The sequence below is a fragment of the Myxocyprinus asiaticus genome, chromosome 11, assembly GCF_019703515.2.
Source record: "Myxocyprinus asiaticus isolate MX2 ecotype Aquarium Trade chromosome 11, UBuf_Myxa_2, whole genome shotgun sequence".
In the NCBI taxonomy this organism is placed as follows: Eukaryota; Metazoa; Chordata; class Actinopteri; order Cypriniformes; family Catostomidae; genus Myxocyprinus; species Myxocyprinus asiaticus.
This window is the reverse complement of record NC_059354.1, coordinates 10,539,031-10,553,285: the sequence shown is the minus strand read 5'-3', so window position 1 is coordinate 10,553,285 and position 14,255 is coordinate 10,539,031. Positions and strand designations below refer to the sequence as shown.

Here is a 14,255-nt window from a genome sequence, read left to right as displayed (position 1 = left end):
CTATATATATATATATATATATATATATATATATATATATATATATATATATATATATATATATATATATATATTTTTTTTTTTTTTTTTTTTTGCAGTGCTGTATGGCAAAATATCAGGGATTAAATAGGCAAAACATTTCAAAATATTTATGTTATTATTTATGTTTTGTTATTAATGACATTTTTCTTTTGTGTGAAAATTTCTTTTAATTGCAATTCGGTAAATTTCTCTTCCTGTCATTCCAATATAAATTCCAATTCGACATCCTATAAGGCGGATCCAATACAATTCTTAAATTCTGAAGTTTGCCCAACCCTGGTTACAGTAAAACCTAGGTTAGCCTATACACACCTCAGGCAATTAGCTTTGTTAGGAACACTTCTAAAATGTGCAGCAGCGATTGAGTCCTAGTGCAAGTGGATGTAGGTTCAAGCAAGGGCTTTAGGGAGCAGTTAGCATGAGCAAAGCTACGATCAAAACCCACCATCCAGTCAATAAGCTTTAAAGTGTTGTAATTCCCATAGACGGCTCCCACTCAGGACAAGTGGCTGCTGGCCTTACTTCAGTCAGACAGATTCTATGGGCAGAATAAAGCTTTAAATCCACTGACACAGGCTGTTTATCGTCAATGCACTGCTTATGCACTGACATCAACAAAAAACTGCTCACAATGTCAATCAAGAAAGGCCTGAAACTTGTCTTTGTGACAAACGTTTGTGTTTGATCTGCTATATAGAGCACTTTTATGTAGAGACAAGCAAACTCAAGCTACAATAAGATAGATAACTAATTCAATGTTTCTTTGGAAAGGTATTTCGTCTGTAACGTTAATTAAAATGCTAAGATACACAGTGGGCAGATTGCAAACAGATGAAATAATAGTAACCGCTATGCCATCTGAACACCAGTAAAATAAGAGTGCAAATTGGTTTCCGGTGTTTCTCAATCGGAAGGCTGCAGCCTAGTTAGGCTGGATATCTCGTCTGCTATGTCATCAAGCACGTCGAAGGCCATCTCAATTGTGAGGACCCTTGGAAGGCAGCCTCATTTCGCAGCCGTCGTTCGCCATGTTTTGGAGAATGCATAAAGTGCATCCTTCACAGCCTTCAAACACCCACAATCCCTTTCACATGCCCAATTTATTAAAAAAAAATATTGGAAAACAAGTCCTTCAGTGTGATATTGCACAACTGTGCACTGTTCTGGTTTCTTCCTCCATATCAACAAAGAACTTGTACAGGATCAGCACAATTTCCACATATGTTTTCATAGATGCCACTTGTTCTCTCTTCAAGGTTTTTGTGCCGTGACCGCAGAGGCGGAAACCTTTATGATGTAGCCATGCGCACTTACTAGACCTTCTCATTCTAGCGCTGAATGCTGAAGAGGAACATAGCCTACAGCCTCAGAAGGACTGGTCTAGGAAGGACACAGCCTAACTAGGATGCAGCATTCTGATTGAGAAGCACCCTTTGAAATGACATTCTGTTTGTTGGTAACTATGGTAGCACATCATGCAGCAGAGTGTATTTATAATAGAGTACAACAGTACCCACCCACTTTTTCTGTCGTCTTGGCTCCAAAAGTATTTTTCCCATTCATTTCTTCCATAGACTTTTCATAAAATTCTCCATTAAAGAGTTGTAAAGCATGAACCAAACCAACCAGCTCAGATGTGAATCACAACATTACAGACTTTGTTTTAAGGCAAAAAAGTATTTGAAATTCTGACAAAAAAACAAAAGGTACAAGTCTGTGTACCTACTGTCTTTCATGAAGGCATGGACTACAATCCCATGAAGCACTGCAAATAACATTCACATACAGTGTAAAACTATGGAAATATATAAAACTATTGATTTTAGGTTATTGATTATAAGCATAGAAATAATCGTTCTGTATTTTCTTAAGTCGGATTTTTATATATGTGCTTAAAAAATGCAAAACATTTTGATGGAAACCTAGCTACTGCTGGTAAGTACAGATTTGGTGCTATAAGGCTGGTGTGGTTTTGTTTTGTTGCTGGTTTATGCTGGTTTGATGCTGATAACTACTAGTAAGTAATGATTTGGTTCTGTTTTTAGACCTATAAGGCTATTGTGATTTTGTTTTGTTGCTGGTGTATGCTGGTTTGATGCTGATAACTGCTGGTAAGTAATGATTTGGTGCTGTTTTCAGACCTATAAGGCTGGTGTGGTTTTGCTTTGGTGCTGGTGTATAATGGATAGTGATGGTTCGATGATGGTCTAGGTGGTGTATGCTGTTCACCAGCAAAACTTATTGAAGCTTGTCAATCTTGCATGCTCGCACTGGTAAGTCTGCTTCACCAGAGTGATCTTGCTGGTTCAGTGAGTGAGACAGCAAATGAGCTTAACTACTTGTTAAGCTTAATAGTACTTGTTGATTAAGTAGCTTAAGTAGCTAATCAGGCAAGGTAACTGTAGTTAAACAGCCTGGTGGGACAAATGCTTGTCTTTTTAGCAGGGTATATATAAAATAAATCATATTTCCCTTCAAAATACACAGAAATCTGCTATTATTATTTCAAATATGTGGTCAGCCAAAGAATAGTTCTGTCCACTCCCTACAAAAGGCCAAATGCTGCAGAGACAAACTGCATCTTAAATAACTCAATCTGGGTCATGGGTGAGGGGCGCGATTTGCATGTGATTATTTACGCTGACATCTGAACAAAATATAAGCACAAGCTATCTTAATTACAGACTGCTCAGTGTTTAGATGCTTAGTCCTCTGGGTAGAATGCAGCACAGTACCGCCACTGTTCCGAGACTGCTCCTTTGATCATTTTGAAGTTATGAATGTCAAGTTATTTACATTTTAAAATACCTCATCATTCGAATGGAAAAGGGGTCTCGGGAGATGCTAACCAGGCAGGGGATGGATCCTAATCAACATCTACAAAGCCTTTCCCATAAACTCAGATCCACATTGTGGAGCAGAACAGGGTCTTTATTATTAGAAATTTGTTTGACTCAACTGAGAGATGAACTAGAGGGATGTACCCAATTCAACCCTTTAGATCAGTTCCAAAGAATGGGGATTATGGGAGGACAGCACTTTTATTTTTGGCAAGAGCTTTACTTTGCATTTGTCACACTACAGTTGAAGAAAGTGTTATTAAAGCACTGTCATTGGAGATGAATAGGCTAGAAGAGGTAATAGCCACCTTTATAGTATTATTGAAAGCTGGGCTTCATTTACTTGAAAACGATCTGTAAATAAATTTGTCATTGTTTCCAGCATTGGTTGACTTCAAGACAGATTTAGGCTAATGCCTTTAGATTATATCTTCTCTGTTGCCATGGACACTAAAGTACTTTTATTTGCATAACAGGAAGTGGGTATAGTGTGCTACATAATAAAAGCAACCCTTCAGCTAAGAGATACAACAATTGTAACTGAAGGAAGTAAGGGCTCTTTCTGGACTGTTCTACACACAAAGGTATTAAATAGTTTCAGACTTGAAAAATACTGATATGTTGTAAGACTAATTTTATGATACATTTATAGTGCTTTTATTCATTTTGGTACTAGACAACCCAAGTTCTTATTTACTTCCTATTTTACTTTTACTTTAGAAAATTCACAATTTGTGTTGCTCAGAAGAAAGAAAGCCATAGGGGTTTGGAATGAGGGTTTGTAAATGATGAAAGAATTTTCATTTTTGAGTGAACTATTCAGAAAAAGATTAACTTTTATAATAATATAAAAACCTGAGAGACATCTTACTCTGCTGAGGTTTTGGCCAGTGTATCACAGAAGCTGTAACTGACCCCACTGAACACTTCTTTACAAGGCAACGTCCTCGCACTCTCCAGCCAATCACCCATTGAATGAAAGGAAGTTATGTCACTGCTGTTCCTGTCCAGAAGCATGTTCACTGGTCTGGGAAGACATGAAAACACATAAAGGGAGTAATGTTAGTTGTATAATTGTATAAATACAATACAACAAAGCAATATTTTGATAGCGCCACAGTGCCACACTTTCTAGAGGAATCAAGCTACAGTATGAATGTCTTACTTGAAGATATCTCTACATATTAGCAGAATAAAGTATCAACTGCAGTACCCCTTGAAAAAATTATTCACAAAAACCTTTTATGAGAACACACTCCACGACTGGTCCTCTAACCTGCTGACTATGAGAACACACCACACTGAAGATGTGGTCACCTGCAATTCCCATAACATTTGATGAATGTCATTATGGAGAAAACAAGCTTATAAAAGTGCATGCCTTCAAATCCTGCCTCCAAGGTCCCCATTAAGAAATACCTGCAGAGAAGTGGGACTGATTCTCTCCATCTGTGTTATGGCAAGCATTCTCCAGGAAGAAGCCAGTACATTTAGGAATGTTTATTTGAATACACAGACTCTCTATTTATAATGACTTTCCATTGTTCACATTCCAATGCTTAAGTCCATTGTTTAGTGGGTAAAAGGCTGACCCATGAACAAAAACCTTTATAACACAAAAAATTATATAGTAATAAAAATAAAAATATATACTGTATATATTATATATATATATATATATATATATATATATATATATATATATATATATATATATATATATATACACAGATCAGCCACAACATTAAAACCACCTGACTAATATTGTGAAGGTCCCCCTCGTGCCGCCAAAACAGCGCCAACCCGCATCTCAGAATAGCATTCTGAGATGATATTCTTCTCACCACAATTGTACATAGCAGTTATCTGAGTTACTGTAGACTTTGTCTGTTCGAACCAGTCTGGCCATTCTCTGTTGACCTCTCTCATCAACAAGGTATTTCTGCCACAGAACTGCCACTCACTGGATGTTTTTGGCACCATTCTGAGTAAATTCTAGAGACTGTTGTGCATGAAAATCCCAGGAGATCAGCAGTTATAGAAATTCTCAAACCAGCCCATCTGGCACCAACAATCATGCCACGGTCCAAATCACTGAGATCACATTTTTTCCCCATTCTGATGGTTGGTGTGAACATTAACCAAAGCTCCTGACCCGTATCTGCTTGATTTTATGCACTGCACTGCTCCCACACAATTGGCTGATTAGATAATCGCATGGATGATTGTTGGTGCAAGACGGGCTGGTTTAAGTATTTCTGTAACTGCTGATCTCCTGGGATTCACACACAACAGTTTCGAGTATTTACTCTGAATGGTGCCAAAAACAAACAAAAAAAAGGCACAGTTCTGCGGATGGAAAAGCCTTGTTGATGAGAGAGGTCAATGGAGAATGGCCAGAATGGTTCAAACTGACAAAGTCTATGGTAACTCAGATAACCACTCTGTGCAATTGTGGTGAGAAGAATATAATCTCAGAATGCTATTGTGAGATGTGGTTTGGCACTGTTTTGGCAACATGAGGGGGACCTACACAATATTAGGCAGGTGGTTTTAATGTTATGGCTGATTGGTGTATATAGAAATAAATTGTTTTATGTGGTTCTCTTACCTGTTGATAGTCTCATGACTTTATATAATGACTTCAGATAATATTATAAATCATTATTTCATAAATATCAGAGATGATATAAAAACTAACATCTGAATTCCACAACTGAGGCAAGAACACCTGATCAGAACCAGAAGAACAGACGGAAATGAGATTACAATTCCTGTGGGGACTATGCTATTTATATTCATGTAAATAAATATTATAATACCAGAATGTCCAGAACCACATGTTCCCTGTGCTCTATTACAGCTAAAAGATGCTGAATGGATCCAAGGTACTAGGCAAAGGCCATCAGTAAGTGCTGACACAGCTCATTGAATAGAGCTGTCTGTAAGTACTATGCTGATGCACTGAATATCTTTGAATATATTTTCCCAATGTAAGAAAGGAGTGACTGAAATTTATTTTTAGTATGATCACTAATCATCTTCACAGTTTGATCGGCACATTTCAACTCAGATGGCTTTATGAATTTGCCACAATGTAACACAGGCTATGCAAAGAGGTTGTTATAGTAGGATGGGACAATGCAAACTATATTAGACTGTACATCAAAATCGCAGCTCGGAAATAAGTGCAGCAAAATGCTGTATCTCATTTCACATGTTAACAGGACTTTTACATAAGTCTTAAAAGTACAGCAGCAAAAAAATAAAAAAAAAATAAAATAAAAATGTAACCTGGAAATATTTGGTGTGTGGCTTTTTTTTTTTTTTTTTTTTTTTGTATACTAAATTATCAATTATCAACAAAACTCACAAGATGGACCAGAAACAAGCAGTTGACCAGAAGAAAACTCTTTGTTGTTGGGTGTAAAAGAGATAGCTCAAAGCCTGGTGTATGCATACTGCATCTGCATCGACTGCTGGCGTCAGAGATCTGAGGAGCACAACAGGCCAGAGGGAGAGGAAGAGATAGGTAAACACTCCAGCTCTCTTTTCTTTTGTGTTCCCCTCTCCCCTCTGGTGTAGGGACCTCTAAATATCCGAGGCTGTTTAGTATCATGTTTTTAAAGTTCTCTTGGGATGGGAGAGGATGGAGGACATTCCTAACGGAGAGACATTTGGGAGGCTTTGTCACGGACAAGAATGCATCTCTTGCTGAGAGAAGGTTCTGGGATTGTGCATCTTCTATCGTCCTGGGAAAGCCTGCATTTTACTTCTAAGCATCTGTACACCATCTTTTCAATATAAGGCCCTTATCCATCAGGTGTCCGTGCTGGTGCCAGTGCCTAATCTGAAACCGTTCAGGAGTACATTTCCCATACAACAATGTAACTCACTGCTTAACCACCATAGTACGATGCATTGCTGTAGAAATTAACCAGCTAGTCAAGACTCTTTCCCGACACCATAGTAACTATGTCACACATCCATCGTTTGAACCATGTTGGTTGAACTGTCATCAATGTCGTTACTCAGGGGGTGAAGTAATAACTTCCGCAAATATATACATTATAATAGCTCATTTACGGGTACACCAAAAAGCTGTTTAATGTGAGAAAGCTGCTGAAGGCACGTAAGCGGCATGCACTTTGTAATGCGACAGATGCATTGCGCTGCAATAGTGTGAGTTCCTTCTACATTAGACTTCTGTGTTCCCTTGACACACTTGAGCATATATACGGACATGCGCACTCTTCAAAAACATATTAACACCTGAAAGTTGCATTAAATGCAGCTTGTGATTGCATTTGGATGTTAAAAGATTGTAATGCAGCATGATTGTTTGTGAGCAGGTTATGTAGCAATGTAGGACTTTTCTTCAGCTCTAAATTCAGTGGGAATGCAGACCACTACTGAGAGAGGAAATGGGGTATTAGAGGGGTCTGGCCTTTAGACCTAGGGTCCATCCATGAGAATGGCCTGAGTGCCACCCCATTAGCATGTGGGGCATGCAGATAAATGAGGTGCGAGGGCTTGGATGCAGCTGTGGCTTAAATCTAGCGGCAGCAGCGGCACCTCTGAGTGCACCTCACCCTGAGAGCCATAAATCTCCTCTGGACCCATTGCTGGTCGCCTGTTCGAGCCATATTAAAAGCCAATCAGGGAAATTACATGCAAACTCCCTGGGACCCATTTTCACTTTCTTAAGAAACCATTAGTCACGTTACATACTTCATAATAATACAGCTCCTGGATATACCGCTCACATCCACAGCACATGGGGCGTCTTGTGCCAGATGAACCCTCTGTTGGGTTGAGCTTTATTGCAACAAAGAGAGGAAAACGTGTGGGATAGGCATTGTGCAAGCTCTAAAATCAAAGCTGGGAATGTGAATGCACTGTTTGGTAGCCTTGAGATGAGGAAAATCCTTACACAAATATAATATTTTGAATAAAATTTGTACTGCATCCTGTATACTGGAGAAACAGGATGTGAGCAAATGTTTATCACTAACATAAACAGCAAACATTGTCTGCATGAGGACTGTTACTGCAAACTGGTTCCAAAAACAACTGATTAATCTAGAAAAATAATCTGCAGAATATATTAAGGTCTCGTGTACATCTCAGTCATACAGTAACTGCATGTGGCTTGTCTCAGCCTCAGATGGACTGCCTACAGTCCATTCAACACATAAAATAACACAAACTGTAGTTAGTCGCTTTACATGTCAATCACAAGGTCTTTTCCTGTCTAAATGTGGTTGTTGGGCAGAATAAACTGCAAAGAGTATGTGTATGAGTCCTAGTACTGTATGTGGCCAGCTGTAGGAGTGTGTGATGAATCTGGACCTGAGAGGAAGACTCAATTTAAACTTAAGGAGGAAGGGAACATTTCCTCTCATTAAGGACCATGAGAAGATGATCTGGACGTGACTTGAAGCAATGACTGTGACCTACCTAGACGCAGTGCTGGCCGTGATCTTCAGAGTACTAGGGTTGCGAATGAGCTTGTCCAGGATGCTGACTATGTGCTCAAACTTCGGCCGATTGTTTCGGTCTTTCTGCCAGCAGTCCAGCATCAGCTGGTAAAGGGTGGCTGGACACTCCATGGGTGGTGGGAGACGGTAGCCCTCATCCACTGCTTTAATCACCTAAAAAACACATAACAATATATTGTCAAGCTGCAATCCGATCTAAAGGATAGATCACTCAAAAATTAAAATAATTTTCTTATGTCATCCAGACCCTGTATTTTGTAACTTCGTTTCTGAAACACACAATGAGATGATGGGTGAGAATGTCTCAGCTGCTGTTTTCCATATAAGGAAATAAACCTGACCGATAGTGTGGAAAAAGCAAATGCGACAAGAAAAGCACATTTTCCAAAGCAACTACATCATTTCATGTCACTTCCATGACACTATTTTGTCTCAAGTGTCAGCTTACATGTTTGGCTGGGCTCGAACCATGGTCTGCTGTTTTCAAAGTGCAACACTATTAGGTGAGCTACCGCGAAAGCTAATCACATTGGGATAAGTGTGTAAATGTAGATGGGTATGTAATACAATGTGTTGTTTTTCAAATTATGAGTTCAAATTATCATAACATAGCAGTGTGTGAGTAATAGAGCAAAAAATTAGTGTTTATAAAGTCATAATCAGCCATTGTACTCATGATTTGTGTGAAAGTGAATAAACGCACAGTTGTTGTAGCACGTTTAGAGTTAATTTCACCAGGAAACTGCAGTAAAATGTAGAACTCAGCACATAGTCAGTTTGCAAAAATGTAGTTATAGGAACATTCATTCTATGAGACTAGCTTGCTTCTGAAGCATACAATAGCTTAGTGTAAGGAACAGACCAAAATGTAAGTCGATATTTACAAATAATCTTCTCCTCCCTCAAAGCTCTCAAATTGCACTTGCACTTGTGTTCAGTTAAAATGACACCTTTAGATGCATCACAGTAGGTCTGGTATAACTGATGCCAGAAATCATTGATTCTCACGTCTTGTGACCAATTGCGATCTGAAAATGTAAAACAATGCGAATGCTAATGATATTTGAGAGCTATGGCACAGGGGAGGATTATCAGTGAACAATGCCTTTAAAGTCAGAAGAATTGGAATATTGCATGCATGGACTACTCTTTTTTTACTCTCATGGTGCTTTTTTTTCCTTTTAGAGACTGACAGCATAAATCACCACCCACCTTACTTGTATGAACAACAGAAGCTCTGACATTCTGCCTGAGATCTCCTTTTGTCTTTTTTTGGGGGGGGGGGGGGGGTGAAATATTCCTAAAAACATGAAGCACTGCAGTTTACTGAATAATTTCCTGTCTTTTTGAGCTCTCAGGATATACTAATTCATCAGTGGTCATGCAACTGTCAGCATCAAGTGTAATAAAACAAAAATAAAGCACTTCCGTCCATGCAACAACATGAAATCAATTGACTCATAAGTGCACCTGAACTGTTATTCCCCTTTTCCCCTAGTGCTTTTCATCACTTGATCGTCAGTTCTGCCGCAATCCAGTTAAAACAAACTCTCAGGGCCTTATTTGCTGTGAAATGACTGAACTATAGCACTTAGGCCACTGCTCTGGATCAGTGCAAAAGAACTTACAACAAATGCCAACACAACAAGACTTCATAACAAGGTACTGCACATTTACCACATTTCCACACATGGTTCCTGCTCTTTTCTGTCTGTAAAACCTACAGCACTGTAGTTTCTCTTTGTATGTGAATCTAAGTATGCTCAGGTAGCAGCTGTCTTTGAGGAGATAGTCTTCAACCTTACTTTTACACCAGCATGTATTTCTATGCTTTTTTTTTATTTTATTTTTTTAGGTGGTGCTACTTTTAGTGAAACTGGCTGACCAAGGAAAAGCATGCTGGTTAAACTAGTTGAAAGAATAGAGCTGCATAAAGATAAAAAAAATTATTAAAAATAAAATCACATTTTGTGTTCCACAGAATAAATATTTGTCGTTGAACTTTTCCTTAAAGAATCATGGTGGGGACACCAGAACACCGGAACATCGCATTCTGGAGCCCAAAACTCACAAAACAAAACATATGCTGGTGATATGCTGCCATTCATTTTTTTTTTTAAGTAAAATGCTATAATTGCTTTGCTGACAGCCACTTTACTCACATCCTGATTGGACATCTCCCAATAAGGTCTCTCTCCATAAGACATGACCTCCCATAGCACAATCCCATAACTCCATACGTCACTGGCCGAGGTGAACTTGCGATAGGCGATGGCCTCTGGCGCAGTCCATCGGATTGGAATTTTACCACCCTGCAAACAAACAAAATTCAAAATCTGTCAAGGATACACCTTTTTTCAGATAATTTGGCCATCTGTGTCAATATCAAACACACATTTTAACTGTCAGTGGAATCACAAGCTCTTACTATAAATGTAATTAGCCAAATCATGTAATCTGCATGTATTGCCGTTTTTATAACAGGCCATATGTAAGGTGTCAACGCTGGCGGCGGGGGGAATTAAATTAAATTATCAGCTTGACGTAAGCTCTCAGGTGGTGCATTAGTATTTGTTTGTGTTTAAAGTGGAACTGACTGTTAATGTGAGTGTGGTTTAGACACAGGCTCTTACTGTAGCCACTGGCTCACGGGACACCCCCTGTTGCATTGTTATAAGCCAATTATGTTTGGATTTGCCTATCTAGATTGTTTTTAACATTGCAAAGATATAAGCAGCATACTGATGAGTTCACAGACTTGTCTTGCAAATAAAGGCAGTCTAAATGCACTGTATTTACACAGGAATCACAATCTCGGGAAACAATGCATCACATGCTTGAATGTGGATTCCCATTCAAAGAGATTAGAATCTCTATTGCCGAATCACTTAGGTCTCATTTACATCACCATTAATGGTCGACCAATCTGAGTTTTTATTAGCCAATACCTATATCTCAAAATGATCACATGGGATATCATTTCCGAATTTTGCTTTTGAATGTTCATGTAGGCCTTCCTTGAAATCGACCCCATTCAGCCAAATTAATGACAAGCGTCTGCCCCCATCAGACATTTTTTCATCAATTCAGATGTGTCATCTTTTCTCTCTAGCACTACTGATAGCATATTTCACGAGCAACGTTTAAAACATGGAAACCAGGAAGTAATTGTATGCATACTTTAAACTATGGTGATCACGATTCTGAGGTTCCATTTTCATACAACAATTACATTTTGGCCATTTTTATGGTTGGGATTTGGGTTAGGTGGTAGAGTTAATAAAATCTTCAATTCATGTTGACTGTATTACATAATTTACAACTAAAAATTAAAAATAAATAAATAAAAATGTGGTTCGAATTTCGGCGAGCACAGACCAATTTCAGCTGCAGGATTCAATTTCAATTTCAACCTATTGTTGCCGAATTCACAGAGAGATCAGTCTGGATACCCAGCTAGCAAGGTGGTCAATGCTTGATATAATATCTATGCCTGATATAATATCAATAAATGTAATACAATTTAATGATAGAAAATAAGATGTACACAAAATTTATACATTTAAATGAATACTTATTTTAGATAATATTTACTCAAAAGTCTTCTTGAAAACTAAAAATGTGCATTATCCATTGACAAGGCTCTCAGTAGATTTTGGAATTGACACTAGGCAGAATAACCAAGTCTGTTAAAACAGCCAAATGTCATCAATAAGTCTGGCAGATATAATGGTCCATCACTAGTCACCATCAAATGTTTTCTTCAAAATTTAAACCTTCAACGCTAACCCACTGCAGATTTAGCCAAGAGTTGGACTTAGCTAAATGACAGACTTTCTAAATGACAAACAATCTAGAAAACTGAACACACTATTTTTCAGTGGAGCACAGAAAAGCAAAAATAATGCTATTTTAGCTCCGATACAAATGCATGACGTCTTTTCTCGTGGGCGGGGCCCTGTCTCATGGTTGCAGTGTTGCTAGCTTCACCAATCCAGTCTCTGGCTCTGAAAGCTGGTTGGGCTTGTTACATGTACAGAGGGTCCTCTCTGTGGACCTGTGTTGTATTTACCCAGCTCGGCTGCTGGGGTAACTTGACACTCAACCTTCATGATGGAGATAGAAGGAAAGAGAACATGGTATAGAGCCAAAACCAACCAGCAAACTGGCCAAGCCACACAATTCCTACCCCACATTCTCCAAACACAAGGCCCTCAAAAAATAAACCCACTTGCGGGCCTCCCCATTGAGCACCTACAAACAGTCCCTCTACTGCTAGTGAATGTACTGTAAATGTAAATTAGTCAGCATTCTTGTGGGTTTGTGGTTCTTGTAGCCACACAATGAGGCAACATGCTAGTGAACATTACAGTGGGCGGTCTAGCTGTAACTGCGAAGACATACATTTACTTTGGAAGTTAAACTGCTGTCGGACACAAGTAAATTATTAACAACAAATTTGGGTTCATCCAACTAATAACACATTGGACTTGTGTAAGCATACAGTATGACATATACTGTATCAGTGTAACACTTATGTTAGGTGACACTTGTATTGGTCATTTGAGCAGTAATGATTCACCGAGCCTCACATGCTGTGGATTTATGTAGAACTCTAAGTGTATTTACGCATTAGTTATCTCTTATGATAATGGAATGCTGCTCTTAAGGATGAGAGAGATGAATATGGTCATTAATTGCAGGGAGTGGAGGTCCTGTCAGACAGGCTGGCTGAGGGTAGATAGTGAGCTACTATGGCATTGTTCAGCCATGATGTGGACCACACAAATCCCCCTAAAGGTTCTCCATATGTCCGATTATTTAATCAGTGTATTATGTAATTAATTAAATAGTTTGAAAGCTCTACTTAACACATTTACAAAGATTTTTTACTTTAAAAATATGCACTGAAAGGAGAGGTGTGTGTTAGGTGGTATACAGTATGTTGACTTACTCTTGTTGTGTAGGCAGCTTCTGGGTCATCCTCCAGCACTCTGGACAAGCCGAAGTCTGACACTTTACACACTAGGTTGCTGTTGACCAGGATGTTCCGAGCGGCCAGGTCTCTGTGCACGTAACCCATGTCCGATAGATACTTCATTCCAGATGCGATGCCACGCAGCATGCCTACCAGCTGAATCACCGTAAACTGTGCATCATGTTTCTGACAGACACAGGGAAAAGTCAAATAAGGTGTTTTATATCTACAGTATAAACATAAGTCATGCTATGGGAAATAAAAATAATAATAAAAGAAACCCCCAATGGAACACTGGGTGAGTCATATCTCAAAACACTGCCTGACATTTCCAAAGACATCTGTCATGAGCTCACTCTGTCTCAGGTCTCTGGGAATTAATTTGCTGAGAGTAGCAGATCTTTGACTTAATAAAGTTGAGCATTTGACTCGTTGACTGTCTTTTCTGGTTTAATCCATGTGAGCGGCAACTTGTTGAAGACCTATATATATATATATATATATATATATATATATATATATATATATATATATATATGAGTAAGTAGTCAGCATGGGTGGCGATGGTCATCTAGTGAACTAATCATTCAACACCTCACCCAGTCAAGTAGTGAGATCTAGACTTTTTCTTTATATAAGCCTAATACAGTATATTAAATGTTGATATCTTTAGCAGCGGTGCTTTTGTGATGGCAGCATGCTGTGCTTTAGCTGTTAGACAGTTTTGATTGTAAAAACCCACTCGGAAAATTTACAACTTAAAATTGATCCCCTTTAAAACATTGCCACTTTAGCCAAACATATTAAAATGGACATTTTTGGCCAGTGTCATGTCTTGCGCAATTTTTTTGAGCACCAATTCATGTCAAGTTAAAAGTTGTCCAAATAAAAACA

At 38.5% G+C, this 14,255-nt stretch overlaps 1 protein-coding gene across 2 annotated transcripts in view; it reads right to left on the bottom strand.

Annotated features, from left to right (window-relative positions):
• Window positions 1-14,255, bottom strand: part of LOC127447750 (ephrin type-A receptor 3-like) — a 168,225-nt gene that overhangs the window by 5,874 nt on the left and 148,096 nt on the right. Inside the window, exons 13-17 of one of the 2 annotated variants that reach the window (XM_051709793.1) lie at window positions 13,338-13,547; window positions 10,546-10,695; window positions 8,343-8,536; window positions 3,754-3,909; window positions 488-580 (exon numbers count right to left, since the gene is read on the bottom strand). In XM_051709793.1, coding sequence (XP_051565753.1) covers window positions 505-580; window positions 3,754-3,909; window positions 8,343-8,536; window positions 10,546-10,695; window positions 13,338-13,547 — 786 coding nt within the window. In that variant the 3' untranslated portion in view covers window positions 488-504. The remainder of the gene's footprint in view (window positions 1-487; window positions 581-3,753; window positions 3,910-8,342; window positions 8,537-10,545; window positions 10,696-13,337; window positions 13,548-14,255) is intronic. The other variant, XM_051709792.1, reaches the window with a different exon arrangement.